At 55.7% G+C, this 16764-nt stretch overlaps 2 protein-coding genes across 4 annotated transcripts in view; one reads left to right on the top strand and one right to left on the bottom strand.

The window, feature by feature from the left end:
• The first annotated feature begins 4166 nt into the window (after positions 1–4166).
• FUZ (fuzzy planar cell polarity protein) lies at positions 4167–9970 on the top strand. Of its 2 annotated transcripts, none has more exons than XM_015100653.4 (11): positions 4167–4453; positions 4709–4830; positions 5080–5164; positions 5668–5736; positions 5962–6066; positions 7166–7363; positions 7512–7607; positions 7933–8039; positions 8115–8179; positions 8260–8334; positions 9485–9970. In XM_015100653.4, the coding sequence occupies exons 1-11, from the start codon at positions 4343–4345 to the stop codon at positions 9709–9711; spliced, it is 1260 nt and encodes a 419-aa protein (XP_014956139.2). In that variant the 5' UTR covers positions 4167–4342; the 3' UTR covers positions 9712–9970. The 2 variants fall into 2 exon arrangements, with proteins under 2 accessions (XP_014956139.2, XP_042088263.1); XM_042232329.2 differs by having other exon boundaries at positions 7512–7685.
• AP2A1 (adaptor related protein complex 2 subunit alpha 1) overlaps positions 9752–16764 on the bottom strand; it is a 27598-nt gene continuing 20585 nt past the window's right edge. Inside the window, exons 8-24 of one of the 2 annotated variants that reach the window (XM_060398768.1) lie at positions 16012–16162; positions 15519–15687; positions 15231–15368; positions 14914–15096; positions 14401–14498; positions 14036–14267; positions 13774–13941; positions 13523–13686; positions 13167–13232; positions 12772–12828; positions 12586–12668; positions 12393–12481; positions 11164–11288; positions 10963–11079; positions 10801–10870; positions 10448–10582; positions 9752–10190 (exon numbers count right to left, since the gene is read on the bottom strand). In XM_060398768.1, the coding sequence (XP_060254751.1) occupies positions 10113–10190; positions 10448–10582; positions 10801–10870; positions 10963–11079; positions 11164–11288; positions 12393–12481; positions 12586–12668; positions 12772–12828; positions 13167–13232; positions 13523–13686; positions 13774–13941; positions 14036–14267; positions 14401–14498; positions 14914–15096; positions 15231–15368; positions 15519–15687; positions 16012–16162 (2123 nt within the window). In that variant the 3' untranslated portion in view covers positions 9752–10112. The remainder of the gene's footprint in view (positions 10191–10447; positions 10583–10800; positions 10871–10962; positions 11080–11163; positions 11289–12392; positions 12482–12585; positions 12669–12771; positions 12829–13166; positions 13233–13522; positions 13687–13773; positions 13942–14035; positions 14268–14400; positions 14499–14913; positions 15097–15230; positions 15369–15518; positions 15688–16011; positions 16163–16764) is intronic. The other variant, XM_060398769.1, reaches the window with a different exon arrangement.

Here is a 16764-nt window from a genome sequence, read left to right as displayed (position 1 = left end):
CCCTTGGTGGTGCTGTGTGCAGGAATCGGGCACAGTACCCTGCTTTTGCTCCTGGAGCCTCAGAAGTGGCAACTGGTTTGTGGCCTTTTTGTATCTTATTGAACATTAATTAGGGCTCAGCATTTTTTAAAAAAAATCTGCTTTCAATGCAGGAACTGCAGGAGATGTAGGTTCGATCCCTGGTGGGGAAGATCCTTTGGAGGAGAGCATGCAACCCACTTTGGTGTTCTTGCCTGGAGAATCCCATGGACAGAGGAGCCTGGTGGGACAAACAGTCGGACACAAAGCGACTTTGCACGTACGTATATAATTTCCCCCAACTGCATGCATGCAGTTATTTTTAGTCTCATACTTTGTATTCTTTTGCTCAAGGAGATGTCTCTCTTAAGTGCAAGCACTCTAGTAAAGGTTCCCAAGTTTCAGGTCCCAACCTGACTCACAAGGACCTCTTTTGGGGTAAGTCACGACATGGCGTTGGCTGCATCAGAGTGAACAAAAGAGGGCAAGAGAGAGACTACAAAGAAGAATGGAAGTTGCCACTTTATAACCTAATCTCAAAAGTGACATCCCACCACTTTTGCCAAGTTCTTTTTTTATTATTTATTTGGCTCTGCCTGTTCTTAGTTGTGGCACATGAAATCTTTAGCTGCTGCATGTGAACTCTTAGTGACAGGATAAGGGGTCTAGTTCCCTGTGCGCGCCATGAGCCTGTTCAGTCACTTTAGTTTTATCCGACTCTTTGCGACCCCATGGACTGTAGCCCGCCAGGCTCCTCCATCCATGGGATTCTCCAGGCAAGAATACTGGAGTGGGTTGCCATTTCCAGGGATGAAATCCAGGAGCCCCCTGCATGGGGAGTGTGGAATCTTAGCACTGGACCACCAGGGAAGTTCCATATCTATGTAATTGTTTGTGTCTCTGATTCTAAAGTCCCAATCTATCACTCCCCCTGGCTGTTCGTTTTTATCCTTTGTAATATCCTTTATAATAAACCAACAATAGTGAGTAAAATGTTTCCGTGGGTTCTGTGAAACCTAAGCAAATGATTGAACATGAGAATGAAATAGTGTACAAGCCCTGTGTCCTTGTCTTTTGAAGGAAAATGCTGACCCAAACGTTAATGATTTTGGAAATATGAAGATGTAGAAACAAAGAATAGCTGTTGAACTGGGGAACTGGTAACAATTTAGACTATAATTCTGCCACAGAGCAGAAACACTGAAATCCCAGTTCCCTGAAAGATATAGATAAAGGCCTGACACACATTCCTAAGTTGTTTTTTACAGGAAGCAGACCAGCTCCAGATGAAAACTGCTGACCACAAAAATGTAGACCCTAGACTGGTTGAAACCAGAAAATTGATGATGCTTGAAACTTCACCTAAATGCCAACCAATCCAAGAATAGTCCACGAGCTGATCACACCCTACTCCCTGAACACTGTGACATTCCTCACTGCCCGCTCCAGGGTGGGTCACAGTCTTTAGGACATCAGCCCACTTGGTCCCTTTTGCCTGGTAAAGAAATAAAAGCTACTCTTCTCTACTCCACCCAAAACTCTTATCTCCACGTTTCTATTCAGCACCGGTGAACAGAGGCCAAGTTAGGGCAATAAGAAGAGAGCGTCATGGGGATCCCTGTTATATGTAGGCCACTCAGACCGAAGCGTGGGTAACCTGGGGACCCACTACTTCTAATTGGTGTGTGAAGTGGCTGTAGTCTTGTGGATCTGAGACCTTAAGAATGTGAGTGTGTGTGTGTGTGTGTGTGTGTGTGTAACTCTAGGTGGTTGGTGTCAGAATTTAATTGGCTTATAACATAGTCTGTATCCACAGAAACTGGAGAACTGCTTGGTGTGAAAAACCTACACATTTGGGATTAGAAATATTGTGAGTAGAGAAAGAGTTTTCCAGTAGGAAATCCTCTAGGAAGTAGGAAAATTTTCAGCTATCCCTGGAAAGTGATCTGAAATGCAAGAAGCAACAGGGAGGGCAAAATGAATCATAAACATACAATTACAACTGCCTGAATAAAATAAGAAAAAATATTCAACGAAGGCATTGAAAAAGTCAAGTTAGAATGCTAGCGACACTGGTTGCTTAGTCTGGAGGGAGTTTAATGGAGTTAACTTGTCACATTCTTTGTAGTTTTTGAGAGAGGGTTTAAAAATCTTTAACCTTTTGCTGAATTAAATGTGATGGCAAAATTTCAAAAATAATAGAAGAGAATTAATGTATAAATTTGAAAGCAGAAGAAAGAGGACAAAATGGATCGAGGAAACAAATCCAATAAAAGAAAGGAGGAAAAAAAAGCATGGAAAAGGCAGGACAACAAGAAATATAAAAATAAAATGATATAAATAGGTCCCTCTTGCCTCTGAGATGGCCGCCATGCTGTCTATGGAGTGTTCTCACATCACACTGTCGTCAGTTGTGTCCGACTCTGTGTGACCCCACAGATGGCAGCCAACCAGGCTCCCCGGTCCCTGGGATTCTCCAGGCAAGAACACTGGAGTGGGTTGCCATTTCCTTCTCCAGTGCATGAAAGTGAAAAGTGAAAGTGAAGTCGCTCAGGTGAGTCTGACTCTTAGCGACTCCATGAACTGCAGCCCACCAGGGGGTTTCCAAGCAAGAGTATTGGAGTGGGGTGCCATTGCCTTCTCCAATAGAGTGTTCTACTTCTTACCAAAAAAATTAAGTGATAGGAATAAACCTAAGTATATCAGAAGTCTAAATAAATATAAGCAGACTAAAGGAAAAATTCATAGAACTACAAGGAAAAACTGATATTCTTCATTTATTTTATGCACCTTTTTCCTCTTTAAATTTCATGTAATTTAATGTGCAGGGTAAACGTCTTATTTCTTATTTGCTACTAGAAATCAAACCCAGAATGCAGGCAAAATGTTTCAAAGAAATAAACGCCTTCTTAACACAACTATATGTTTTGTAAATATATTTGTAAAAATGAAGGCAACTGTTCTGAGAAAAACGATCTAACTGAAAACGAATATTTACTTTATCCCTTTAAACACATAGTGAATAAAACCTAACTTATGTCAGTATAGGATGAGCTAAATATATTGTTACATCCATGATATAGGTTAGGATAAGACATTTTAAAAAGACGAAGTATATTTCTACAATTTCCTTAGGAAAAGTTTGAAAACAACGTTAGCACAGTTGTATCTGTGAAAACGTGAATATCCTGTGTTAAACTGTCAACGTTTTTTTTTCAGGGAAAGGATTTCGGTAGGAGTATTTTCACATTCTGCACTATACCCTATCATGAATAAATTCATCATAAATAATATTATTTTACGATTCTGGAATATAAAGGACTTCATCTTCCTTGTTCTAATAAAAACAACCAAGTCATTTGTTGGTTACTAGGCAACTCTGGAGAAGGCAATGGCAACCCAGTCCAGTACTCTTGCCTGGAAAATCCCATGGACAAGACTGAGCGACTTCACTTTCACTTTTCACTTTCATACATTGGAGAAGGAAACCGCAACCCACTCCAGTGTTCTTGCCTGGAGAATCCCAGGGACGGCGGAGCCTGGTGGGCTGCCGTCTATGTGGTCGCACAGAGTCGGACACGACTGAAGCGACTCAGCAGCAGCAACAGCAGCAGCAGGCAACTCTTGCCGGACCAAACCATCCTCGAAGGGGGGAGATGGTGTTTTTCTCAATTTTGCTCTAAGGAAGATTACTCGTGATTCGTCATGCGGCCATCTTTGAGAGGGGCACAGCTATTTACAGCCTTAGAAGGAAAATAAGACTGGTCGTTGCTAGGAAACCCCAAGGCACCGTCGGCATCTTTGAGCCGGGCACAGTGTTTCTACCGTGAAAGAGAGAGCTAAGCTGAAGCGGTTGCTAGGCAACGCCTCGGCACCATCGCCATCTTTGAGTGTGGTACGGCTGTTTGTCAATTCAGAATGTGAAACACACTCGCTTACGTGGTGGTTACTAGGCAGCGCCGTGGGGTAGTCACTACCTTCAAATTGGGCTCTTCATCCTCTTCTTTAAATAAAGTCAAATCGCTTCAAGTAGCGACCAGTCAACTTAGCAAACACAAAGCCGCCATCTTTGTTAGGGGTATTGTGACTTCCGGCGGGGGCGGAAGAGAGCGTAACGGGGCTCGGGGGGAGGCTCTGGAAAAGGGCTTGACGAGGGGTTTGAGTTGCGATGAGGAAGGCGGGAATCTAGTCCTCTTCCAATCAGCTCCCTATCTCGCCCTCTGGCGGCTCTGGACAGCAGCAGCCCGACTTCGTGTGACTATGGGCGTGCTCAGAGGCGGGCATTGACTCTCTCCACGAGGGAACTGGGTGGCGAGCGTTCCAGATGGGGGAGGAGGGGTCCGAGGGCACGGTACATCTGCTGTGCCTCGCGGCGTCTAGCGGGGTCCCCCTGTTTTGCAGGAGCAGCCGCGGTGGCGCCCCCGCCCGCCAACAGGTGGGAGCCCTGGCGCCTGGATCTCTGAAATAGCAGGGTTTTAGAAGGACTTTGGGTCCTCAAGGGAGTAGAGGGTTGGGGACGTTTCAGAGTTGTGTTTAGACTGTCGAAGGTGCAATTGACCAGTGATCCTGGTTCCTTGAAGCGGAGGGCCCAGGGGAATCTAGAGAGAGGAACGGGGCTGGGGGCCTGAGTAACTGATTCCCAAGGAGGAAATTGGGGGGCTCTTGTCTCAAGTTCCCAATCTTTCCCCAGCTCCCATTCTCTGTCATCGGCTCCCTCAATGGAGTCCACATGTTTGGGCAGAATCTCGAGGTGCAACTGACCTCTTCGAGGACGGAGGACACAACCGTGGTGTGGAAGAGCTTCCACGACAGGTCTCCAAGGGCAGCTTGGGGGCAGGGCCAGGCGGACAGCCCTTGTTGAAGATGACCCCTAGGCTGTCCAGATCTCCAGCACCAGCTGAGACTGGGTTGTAGGATCTTTGACAAGGCATTCAGCCTGATTCCTGAGCTTCTTTGTATGAGAGGCCAGTTGTGCTGGGGCATGGATCCAGGGCAGACCTACTCTCCTCTTTGCCTTGTTTACTTGGCCTGGACTCATCCTTCTCACCTTCTTTCTCACAGCATCACCCTCATTGTTCTGTCGTCTGAGGAGGGCACCTCGGAGCTGAGGCTGGAGAGACTACTCCAGATGGTGTTCGGGGCCATGGTGAGACTCCCTAACCCTCTTTTTTTTTTTTTTTTTTAAAGTTCTTGTTTGCTTTTGTCCATACCCTGTGGCATGTGGGATCAGAGTTCCCAGACCAGGGACTGAACCCGCCCCCTGCTGGGTGGAAGTGCCTGTCTTAACCACTGGACCATTAGGGAAGAGAGAAGTTGCTCGGTTGTGTCTGACTCTTTGTGATTCTATGGACTGTAGCCCCCAGGCTCCTCCATCCATGGAATTCTCCAGGCAAGAATACTGGAATACTAGGAATACTGGAATACTAGGGAAGTCCCTCCTTAACTCTCTTTCCCAACCCCAGGAATCTGAGCTCTCAGCATCCCTCTCCCTCAGACCCAGGAGTCCAGACTCCCAGCAGCCTCCTGTAGAACCCACGAATTCTGGCCCTCAGTCCGACTCCTCCCTTAGACACAGAAGTCTGAGTCCCAGCCCCTCCTGTCTTATAACCAAGTGTCCAGGGCCCTTACTCTCCTATATGGTTCTTCTAGGTTCTTCTCGTGGGACTTGAAGAGCTGACCAATATCCGCAACGTAGAGAGACTGAAGAAGGAACTGAGGGTGAGGATGCAGGACATGAGGATGGGAAGTTAGGAGACCTGGTCACTGATATTTGGGAACTGTAGTTCCCAGAAAACCGTGGGGCAGCCTTATCCACTGGGCACCCAGGGCATCTTGGTTGTCTAACATCCCCTAGCAAGGCCCAGTGGGCCAGTTTTCTGTGGGGGAGCCAGCAGATTTGGGTGCCACCTGGGTCTTAGGCTCCTCCATTTTCCCTTCTGTTAGGCCACTTACCGCCTCATCGACAGCTTCCTGGGGGACTCAGAGCTCATCGGAGACCTGACCCAGTGTGTGGACTGTGTGGTTCCTCCCGAGGGGTCCCTGCTGCAGGTATTGGGAATGCCTTGTAAACTTTTAAAACTATCCCTCTTGCCCTGGCTCGGTGTCCATCCTCTTACCTTTGGACCATTGCTTCTTCCTATCCTTTTGGCTTCCAGTCCAACTCCCACTTGACTCTGGAAGGATCTTTCTACACCCACAGCTGACTCTGTCCTTCCCCTGGTCACAGTCTGCCTGCGACTCCCATCAGTCCCAGGACAAGGTCCCAGCCCCTTAGTCTCAAGTGGAGGACCTGAGGAATCTGATGCCACCCACCTTCTCGCTCTAACCTCTGCTAACTCCTAACTCCACAGTCCACCCTCTCCTAGCTGCCTCCTGAGTCTCACAAATCCCCACAACTCCCCAGTTTCTCTGCCCTGGCACATCCCGTTCTTTCTACCACGGAAATCTCTATCTACTGCTACTGCTGCTAAGTCACTTCAGTTGTGTCTGACTCTGTGCGACCCCATAGACGGCAGCCCACCAGGCTCCCCCGTCCCTGGGATTCTCCAGGCAAGAACACTGGAGTGGGCTGCCATTTCCTTCTCCAATGTATGAAAGTGAAAAGTGAAAGTGAAGTCCCTCAGTCGTGTCCGACTCTTGGTGACCCCATGGACTGCAGCCTACCAGGCCCCTCCGTCCATGGGATTTTCCAGGCAAGAGTACTGGAGTGGGGTGCCATTGCCTTCTCCAAATCTCTATCTACTGTTCCTTAAATATCGATCTGATTTCATCTGGCATGGGTGCTTCCCAGCAGTGTGGCTCTGGGCAGGTGACGACCTCTCTGAGCTTCAGTAGATTGTAGATTGCGCCCATCTGGCATTTAATAGCACTCAATAAGCTGCTGCTGTTAAAATTACTAGCTTCGGTAGGACGTGTCAGACTAGGCAGCGGTCACCCTACCTGTTTAATGTTACAGTGTGACTTGGGGATGGTAAGCTACATGTGAAGGTGAACGAACTCAGGCCCAGGGAGGGTGAGACACAGGAACACGGCCACCAAGCTAGCTTTGAATTGTACGCCGGTCTCTTCCCCCTACTCACCCACCTGGGAAGTCTGTCGCCCCTGCTCATGTCCTCTGATTCGCAGTCGGCCTGCCTCCCTTACCCAGGAAGCCCTCTCTGGGTTCGCTGAGGCGGCGGGCACGGCCTTCATCAGCCTGGTCGTGTCGGGCCGGGTGGTGGCAGCGACGGAGAGCTGGTGGCGGCTGGGGATGCCGGAGGCCGTGCTTCTCCCCTGGCTGGTGGGGTCCCTGCCGCCGCAGGCCGCTCGCGACTACCCGGTGTACCTGCCGCACGGGAGCCCCAAGGTGAGTGAGTGGGTGGGGCGGGCAGGGCGAACGGTGAGGGCTGGGAGGAGCGCGCCGAGGGTGGGACCTGGAGGACCGCCTCCAGGAGCCCGGGCTTGCCATGAGAAGAGGAGGAGCTCCGGCCAGCCTACCCGCCTCTCTGCTGCAGGTTCCACACCGGCTACTGACCCTGACTCTTCTGCCGGACTTGGAGCTGTGTCTGCTCTGCGGCCCGCGGCCTCCCCTCAGCCAGCTGGATGCGCAGGTGAATCGGGGCTCCGTCCCGCTTTTCTCCCAGTTCACCCTCGAGCCCTGGCCCTCCCCTGAGCACCATGCGGGGCAAGTGAGTCTTTACCCTGAACCCGCCCTGTGTCTGCCCCGCCCCCTCAAGGCCACACCTTCTTGTAGGCCCCGCCCCTTGGGCTCCTCCTCAGTGGCCCCCATCCTTCCAGGCCTCTCTCTTCTCTCCCGCGGTCCCCTCGGCCTTTGTGGTTTCCTCCCCAGCTCCCTGGCCAAACTGCCTCCCCTTGGGTACCCCCCTGACCTGGTCCTTGGGCCCCGCCTCTCTCGCTGATCACGCCCCCCTGCAGCTTTTGGAGCGCTGGTGGCAGCCCCTGCTGGAGCCGCTGCGGGGCTGCCTGCCGCTGGGACCCCGAGCGCTGCCCGCGGGCTTCCCGCTGCACACGGACATCCTCGGGTAGGGCGCGGCAGGAGGAGTGGGTTGGGGGCCCTCAGCACCTGTTTCCTGGCCGTGACACCTGTTCCCCCACAGGCTATTGCTCCTCCACCTGGAACTGAAACGCTGTCTCTTCACGGTGGAGCCCTCGCGGGATAAAGGTGACTGGGAAGTGGGCAGGGCCGGGAGGGGCGGGGCTGGGCAGGGGCTCTGCGTTACCACACCCCTCTTCCACATTCAGAACCGTCTCCGGAGCATCGCCGGCGCCTTCTCCGCTCTTTCTACACCCTGGTCACCGCCACTCACTTCCCACCAGGTCAGCGACGGGCACAGCGACCCCTTTGCACAGATTGGGGCACGGGGTCCCAGTTCTCACGAGGCGGGAGTAAGAGGCGGGGGAGGGGAAAGCGGTAGAAGCACGGACTGGGTATGGCCGTCTGTGAGCCCCGTGCATATACACGGGCAAGAGGGGAAGAGAGCTGGAGGGAGGGGCAGGGAGGGCCCAGCCTGCAGGTTTCAGAGCCTCCTGGTTGATCTAAACACCGAGACCTCATCTCCTGCCAGGTGCTTTTTGTGTATTGACACACTTCTCCCTCGGCTTTCCCTTATAGCTCAGTTGGTAAAGAATCTGCCTATGATGCCGGAGTCCTGGGTTCTATCCCTGGCTTGGAAAGATCCCCTGGACAAGGGAAAGGTTACCCACACCAATATTCTGGCCTGGAGAATTCCATGGACTGTATAGTCCATGAGATCACAAAGAGTCAGAGAAGACTGAGTGACTTTCACATCCTAATAGTTGAAGGTTATGTCCTGTTACATCATTATTTACATATTATAGATGAGCAACCAGTCTTAGCTAATAAACAGCAGAGCTCTGCTGTGATTCAAACACAGGCAGCCTGGCTCCCACATCCACACGCTCCTGCTCTACTGCTGAAAATACAGGCTTTGGGTGGAGGAGGTTGGTAGATTCCACAGAACCCAGGTCCAGGAGGAAAAGCTGTCACACAGAACCTGAGGGCCAGACAAAGGAAGGGACCCAGAGTGATACTACAATCCCAGCAAAGACCCTGATGAGTGTAACAAAATGGTGAAAAGTTCCATCTGGAGGGGCAAAGGACTGCCCCTTCCTAGCCATGTGACCCCACCTCCCTCACCTGTTTCCCAAGTGGGGTGGGGTCCTCTGAGGCCAGTGCCTGGCACCTGGGCAGCATCTCTTGCATTTCTGTGATCTGTACTGCTAACCAGATTGCTTGGGGCTGCACACAGTGTCCCCAGGAAAGTGGGGCACTGGGGCTGGAAGAGGGGGAGAAAGTCTGATCTCCTCAAGTCCTGACAGCTGGCTGGAGCTGCGAGCCTCTTCCATCAGATGTCAGACTTAGCCCAGGATGGGGGTGGCTCCCTCAGGTTGGCATCCTAGTTGTCCAGGCCTCACTGGTCACCTCGACCTTCGCTCTTTCCTTCAGAGCCGGGGCAGCCAGAGGAGAAAGCAGAAGAGGCTGTCCACCGGGCCCAGGTAGCCAGAGCCTGCTACTTGGTGTTGGGGACTGAGGAGCCAGGCACGGGATGGCGGCTGGTGGCGCTGCAGTTGGGGCCACGGCGGCTGCTGCTGCTGCTGTCTGCTCAGAGTCCCACATATGGGCTGCGGGGCCTGGCCACCCACACTCTGCATGCCCTCACCCCGCTCCTCTGACCACTGGACCTGAACGCCAGACACAGACAAGGACAGGGGCTATTAGCGTCTCTTGTTTATTCGCTCACAATAATACACAGCCCCTGGAAGGAAGGGGACAGGAGGGGCTATGACAGGATGGGGTGGGAGGGGAGGAGGCACCCACTTCCCTGGCCCCTCTCCCCTCTGTGCTTCGGGGGAAAAGGGAGGGAGGGGGCTCCCCCTTACCCCCCCAGAATGTAAACAGCAGCAGATGAACAAAAATAAAAATACAAAAGGCCGGAGGAAGTTCCTGGACATCCCCCCACCCCAGGGTCTTCCTGGTCACCAGCGGAGGTCCCTCGCTGCCCATCCACCAAAGCTGCCTCAGTCCTGGGGGCTGCCCAGTGCCAGCCACATCCCCGGGGGGCAGAGTCCAGGGCTCAGAACTGCTGGGCCAGCAGCTCACACAGGTGACGGGAGACAGGCTCCTTGCTGGTGCGCAGGGTCAGCCGGTACATCTAGCGGGGACAAGGCGACTCAGGGAGGAGGCAGAGAGGATGGAGAGTGGGGGGAGGAGAGTCAGGGCAGATAGATGATGAGAGAAAGGATCAAGGGGTCAGGAAGGTGATATAAGAGAGGAAAAGGATGAAAGGTAAAAAAGAGGTCAGAAAGGGTACAAAGGATATAGAGAGAAAAAACAGGGAGGAAAAGGGAGAGGAAGACAGAAGGGCAGAGAATGCACAAAGAGCATGAGGCCTTGGAAACCACCACTCACCTGAGCCTGGGCATTGGGCTCCAGCCGGAGCAGACAGCCCACCTGCAGGGCTTTAGTCTGGATGATTCCAGCCCCCACGAAGTTCTCAGGGTTGGGGTCCACATTGTCCAGGAGAGCAGAGCCAAACCCCAGGAGCTAAGGGGGAAGGGGGGGGGGTGCCCAATCTCTGTTAGTTCCCAGACAGTGGCATGCCAGTTACCTCAAACCCCTGGGAGTGGAAATTAGTCCCACTTGACCAGTGGGAAAACAGGTTCAAGTAGAGCAGCCACCGTACTCCAAATCCCAGAGTTCGGGAGAGGAAAGAGGCAGGGCTGGGATGGTAGCCCCCGTGCCTCTCCTGTCTAGCCTCTCACCTTGGCCTTAGTGACCTCCGCGTCCATGGGGTGGTTGGCTTTGAAGATTTTCTGGGCCTCCTGTTGGGGTCTAGGGGCGGGAAAAGGTCCAAGTCAGGGATCTGGAAGCCCCAGTCCCGCCCACCCTAAGGGAGGCTTTGGTTCCCCTCGCCAGCGGCTCACAGGCTCAGCTGCTTCCAACGCTGGAAGAAGTCCTGGGCCGCCATCTCCGTCGGCTGAAAGAACTTGTTGATGGTCACTGGGAGCTTCAGGGTGAGGGACTGGGGGGCGCCCCCGTACCTGGCGGGAGAGGGAGGGCTCGTCAGGCCCCGCCCTCACCCTGGAGGCCCCGCCCACCCGGCAGCGCCCCGCCTCCTGACTCACCGGAAGCGCACCGACAGGAGCGGCGGCGTCAGAAAGTCCCGCAGACACTCAATGTTGAGCACCTGCTGCACTTGCGCCCCGCCGTCCACCTGCGAGGCCACCCTCTTGGTCTGCACGGCCAGCTGTGCCCGCCCGTGGTCAAGGAAGCCAGAAACGCGAGCGGTGGAGCGGGGAGGAATGGAGGGGAGCCGAGGAGGGCGTGGGGACTTCACCATCACCTGATGGTTCAGAACTTCCCTGGCGCTTCCAGTCCTGCCATCCCGGGCTCATCCAACATGAACCAGCTCCAAAGTCCTTCCTAATCCAAACCTCTGACCTGGGTGCCTCTGGCTTTTCACAGTGGGCTCAGCCACCTCCATTATGGCACAGGTCACGGCCTGGCTCTGAAGGCTGACCTGGGCTTGAATCCCAGCTCTTAGAGATTAACAAGTCACTTAACCTCTCTTAGCCTCATCTTCGAAATGGATGTAAGTGTCCTCAGCAGTCAATGAAATAATCTCCCACAAGTACCTGTCAGTGTGTCTGGCACATGGTAAGTTCACTGAAATGGTAGCAATCAGTGTTACCACCATCTATCTTTGTGTCGACAACCCACTGGCAAGTTGGGGCCTTATGTCTCTCCTCCCGCCCCTGCCCAGCACAAAGCTGAGCCTCCAGGAGGTCTCTGGAAATGATGAATGAAACAAAGAGCTAAAATGGTCTTCAAATTTGGAGGTATAATCACTCTAATTTCCAAGTTGTGGAAACTGAGGCCCAGAGAAGGGGGACAGGGGACTGACACTGCTCAAGCAGTTCCTTCATGCCAGCCACCCTTCCAGGGTCTTCCAGCCACACTGATTTTCAAAATGAGACTGAGAAGGATAGGAGGATCCACACTTCACTGAAGGAATTTCAGGGCTCAGAGAGGCCAAGTGACTGGGCGAGGCACTGGAATCATGGGTGTGGAGCCCGATGGAAGATAAGGTTAGGACGGGGGGCCTGACAGGGACCAACTGAGGCCCAGAGCATGTGGGATTCAGGAAATAACCCCTCCTGCATCCCCGTCACGTCATGTCAGTGTCCTTTCCTGTCCTGGGAAAGAGGCCTCTTATAGATGATGCTAAATCTCAGAGAAGTACCATGGGCTCAGGCTCTCAAGTAAGGGGGCCAAACAGGGATCTGGATCTGTTTCCCGGCTGCCAGGAAGGCAGACCTGGAGGGGCAGGGCTGGGCCAGGCCGAGAGGATATGAGTCTGGAGGTCCCCAGGGTGGACCACAGTGGGAGAGAAGTTCTGGAACTGCACCGAGGTCTTGTTGCCATAGAAGAGATACATTCGGCCTGCGGGAGCAGGGGTGAGAGGCAGGGCTCCATCTGAGTTCTTTCCATGTCCTCCCCAAGCCAGGGTCTCCTGGAAACCTCCCCTCATTGCCCCCAGGACCCACCCAAGTTCTGCCGGAACTCTGACTTGACTCCAATCTGCAGCAGCTGGTTCTCAAACAGGACCCCGTTGTTCCTGCACACGAACCTGCGTGGGGCAGTTGGGGGTCAGGATGACAGTGCCCGCCTGGGCTCTGCTCTGTGCTCCCCACACGTGCCTACTTCCCTCCCCAACCTCACCCATAACTCACTTATTCAGCAGCTCATCAGCTTCCGGGATGGGCGGGCCAATGTCCTCAGGACCTGGGCTGCAGGTGGGAAAGGAGGGAGATGGGAGGGGAGTTGGGGGACTAGAGGTCAAGGCCCAGAGCTAGTGGTAGGAGACAGCAAGCCCTGAAGGAACAGAAGCCCAGAATCCATATACCTGGATTCCCCACAGAGCCCCTCAGTCAGACTGGCAATTGCCTCTGATGGGAATAGGACGCTGGCAGGAGCCATCACCCCCCTACCCTGTACCAGACGGCCCTGATTCTCATTCCCAAGCCCTCGCAGCTCATCAGGAGAGCCTGCTGAGAGCTCCCAGTCCCCTAACCCTCCCTGGGGGATACAAGAGTCTGCCCCCCAACCCCCTGAGGCCACCCCTTACTCAGCAGCTGGAGCTGGGTCAGCCAGCAAAGCCATGGGGCTCTCAGGGGCAGGCGGCTCCAGCTCGCTGGGCCATCCAATCCCAGAGCAGACAAGAGAAGACAGGCGTGGCAGGCAGCCAGTCCCAGAGAGGCAGCAAGAGGGCAGAGAGAGAAAGAAAGACGGGAGGAGAGGAGAAGGAAGAGCAGGCTGAGACGGTGACAGGGAAGGATGACACAAGGTGGCTAGGGTCAGCGAGAGCCCAGAGAGGCCCAGAGGGAGGGAGGGGGGAGACCGGGGCAGGCAGCAGCCAGGGCAGACATGAGGCTCAGGGAGAGGGGAGTTGGGGTGGGGGGCAGATGGGCCCAAGGCCAGTACCTGAGGAAGGCCTCCTCAGGGCTGGGCCCCAGGCCGGGCTGGGTGGCCGGGCTGTCGGAGAAGACGTCCACCAGGAGGTTGCCTGCACCCGAGGGGGCCGGGGGTGCCGCGGGGGGAGGGGCTGCCCGCAGCCCCAGGAGGTCGGCGGAGGGCGAGGGTGTGGACTGCGGGCAACGTGGAGGCAGGTGAGAAGGGGCCGGCCTGGCTGGGCCCAGCCACCCCTGCCCCCAGCCCAGCCCCCCGGGACTCACCACGGTGCTGGGGGTGGGCTCCACGCCCCCATTGATGTCATGGCTGCTGGGGTCCCTCCGGCTGTCGTCCAGGGCGCTGCCAGCCCCCGGCCCCTTCTTGCGCTTCAGCTTGGCCAGGATGGACGACTCTCGCTCGGGGAAGGGTGGCATCTCCTCCAGCACCGTGGCCTGCAAGGTTCGGTCAGGGATGGGCATCAGCGCCGGTCTCGGGCTGGAGCGGGGGGAAGGCGCGGGGCGGGGCACATGGGGACTGGGCTCTGACCAGGACGTCCGTGCTGGCCACCGAGCTGAGGGTGAGGTACTCGACAGCCCGCTGCTGGAGCTCCACGTCGGCGTTGCGCAGCTGGGAGCCGGCCCGCAGCACGCCCTGGATGGTGGCCTTGGTCTCCGGGAAGAGGTTGATGAACTTGATGTAGGTGGAGAGCAGCAGGGCCCGCGTGGCCACGCTGCACAGGTGGAACTTGGAGTGCAGCAGGGAGAACTGCACTGGGGGGCTGCGGGAGTGGGCGGATGTCGGTGGGCGGCGCCTCCACTGCCCTCCCCTAGAAGCCCCGCAGGAGGTGCCCCCTCCCTCAGGGGGACCCTTTCTAGGACCCCATGTGGGCCCTGGAGCCTCAGACCCCTCACCTGGAGCGGGGGTCCCCAGCAATCAGGTTCCCAAACTCCCCAAGGATGTAGCCGCCGACCTTCACCATGTTCTCATGGCAGGCGGGCGCCTGGAGCGCCTGCGGGCGGGGACAGCGGTGAACATCAGCATCCTGGCTCAGGAGCGCTCAGCATGCGCCAGGCGCTCCACTGAGCCCTTGACTCCTATTAACTGCAGAAGCCTGGTGACTGCTGTGGGTGGGTTTACAGCTGGGGAAACTGAGACATGGAGCAGTTAAGTGACTGAACTGAGCTCACACAGGGAATAAAACGGAGCTGAATGGGCCCTCTTGTCTGGGGTGGAAGGAGTGGGAAACTGGCGGAACTCAGGGACCAGTGACTACACACCAGGCATCCTGTGCCCTGCTGACCTTCACGTTGGCCCATGGTGGCCTAGCCCCTCTGAGGGTGAGGCCTGAGCCAGCTGGCCCCACAACCCCAGATGTCCTGGCGCTGCCCTGATGCCCCATCATAGGGTGGGACAGGGGCGCTGACCTCGAAGACGGTCTTGGCAGCGTAGCCCTGCACGTCATCACGGTTGGTGACGATCTGAAGCACGCGGTACCACACCTCCTCGCTCACGTAGTCGCCCGCGATGCGGATGAGGTTCAGGATGGTGTCCACGTACCAGCTGTAGTCCACGGCGTACTTCTCAGCCAGGATGGCCACCTTCAGGACCTGCCGGCCGGAGGGAAGGTAGGGCGTGCATGTGTGCCCCAGACAGGGCAGGTGGGGTGTGGACTTGCCACGTCTGGGCTCGGCACCACCTGGAGACCCTGGAATCTGGGTGCCTGGCCCCTCCCAGGACTCACGATCTCTTCACGAATGGCGTAGTCGGCCGTCTCCAGGTACCGCAGCATCTCTGACACGATCTGTTTGGCGTTGCTCCGGTCACACATGGCGTAGAGGAGGTCAGCCGCCCGCTGCCGCACACTGACGTCCCGTTCCGTCTGAGGAAGCAGACCAGGTAGAGCGTGCTCTAGGCTCCCTTCTGGCCTGGGCTGGTCACCCAGGGCCACTGGGTCCCTGAGCCGCTCCAAGGGAGCAGAGGAGCCACAGACCAGGTCAGTGTGGCCAGGACAGGCTCCCAGAGGTCGCACCTTGAGGGCGTTGATGACAGTGTCGATGTGTGTCTTGACCGCCTCGTGGGAGAACTCGGAGCTGGCCAGCGTGCACATGCTCTCCAGGGCCAGGTAGCGCAGGTTGGTTTCCCTGTGCTGCAGGAACTGGCCCAGCTGGTTACAGGCCCGAACCAGGAGGTTGGGCTCACTGCCGGCACGAGAGGGAGAGAGGGGGGCAGTGAGGACACACAGCTGACATGAGGAGACGCAGGACTGGCCCCAGCCGATGCATCTTGCATCCCCCTCAGGACCCCGCTCTGAGCTCCTGCCCTGTCCCAGTCACAGCCATGCCTGGGGACCCGACACCTGGGCCATCCAGCCCAGATGCGGAGAGCCAGGAATTCTGCCCTGCAGAAGGGGCCCAGCACCTGCGAGTCACAGCAACACTCCAGAACCACATCACCCTCCTACCTCTAAGTCACGTTCCCAGACCCCGTCCCCTAGGACCCAGGAGTCTGGTCCCCGCAAGCACCTGTCGTAGTGGATAATGAGGCTGATGGTCTCGAAGAGGATGGCGTTCTTGGCATTGGAGTGCTGGACCTTCTTGGATTTGGGCGGCTCCTGGGCCTTGTTGAGCACGGTCTCCAGGCACTCCACCAGCCGCCCCTTCACGGCCGCGTCCTCTGAGGAAACAGAGGGCATGCCCCGGGTTGAGCTCCCTGTAGGCCCAGGCCCCCTGCCAGGGGGCAGGGGCCACGCCATGGCCCCTGTCCTCCAGAGGAAGAGGGTGGGCCTAGCAGCTTTAGGCTGGGGTCTTGACTCCCCCAAGCCCTTCTGGGGTCCCCAGGCCACACAGGGAAGCTGACAGAGGACAGCACCCCAGACCTGGGCTCTCGTCCTGCTCTGTTCTGATTCTGCTGGGCCAGAGTCGGCACCCCGGGAGCCCCTTTCCCCTCGCTGCAGCACCCAGGCCCTCTAGGAGTCTCACAGAGCAAAGACAGTCCCAGGAACCCTCCCCAGAGACACCTCCAAACCCGGCCCTTCCCAAGGAGGGGTCTGAGCACCTGAGACAGCTGCCAACCAGGAGCTCACAAAACCTGGAGAACCACCATTCCCTTGCCTGTGAGGTGACCCCAAGTGGACAGAACAGCTGGCAACTGTTCTAGCAAAGAATGCGGCACCCAGATCTATCAGAAAATTCACGAGACAGAAAACCAGCTAAAGGACCTAGGGAGCGATCAGCTGAATCCAGAACGTTCCACACCCCGCAACACAAAACTCCCGC

The sequence above is a fragment of the Ovis aries genome, chromosome 14 (genome assembly GCF_016772045.2).
Source record: "Ovis aries strain OAR_USU_Benz2616 breed Rambouillet chromosome 14, ARS-UI_Ramb_v3.0, whole genome shotgun sequence".
Taxonomy (NCBI): Eukaryota; Metazoa; Chordata; class Mammalia; order Artiodactyla; family Bovidae; genus Ovis; species Ovis aries.
The sequence above is the reverse complement of the archived record's forward strand: the minus strand, read 5'-3'. Positions and strand labels throughout refer to the sequence as shown.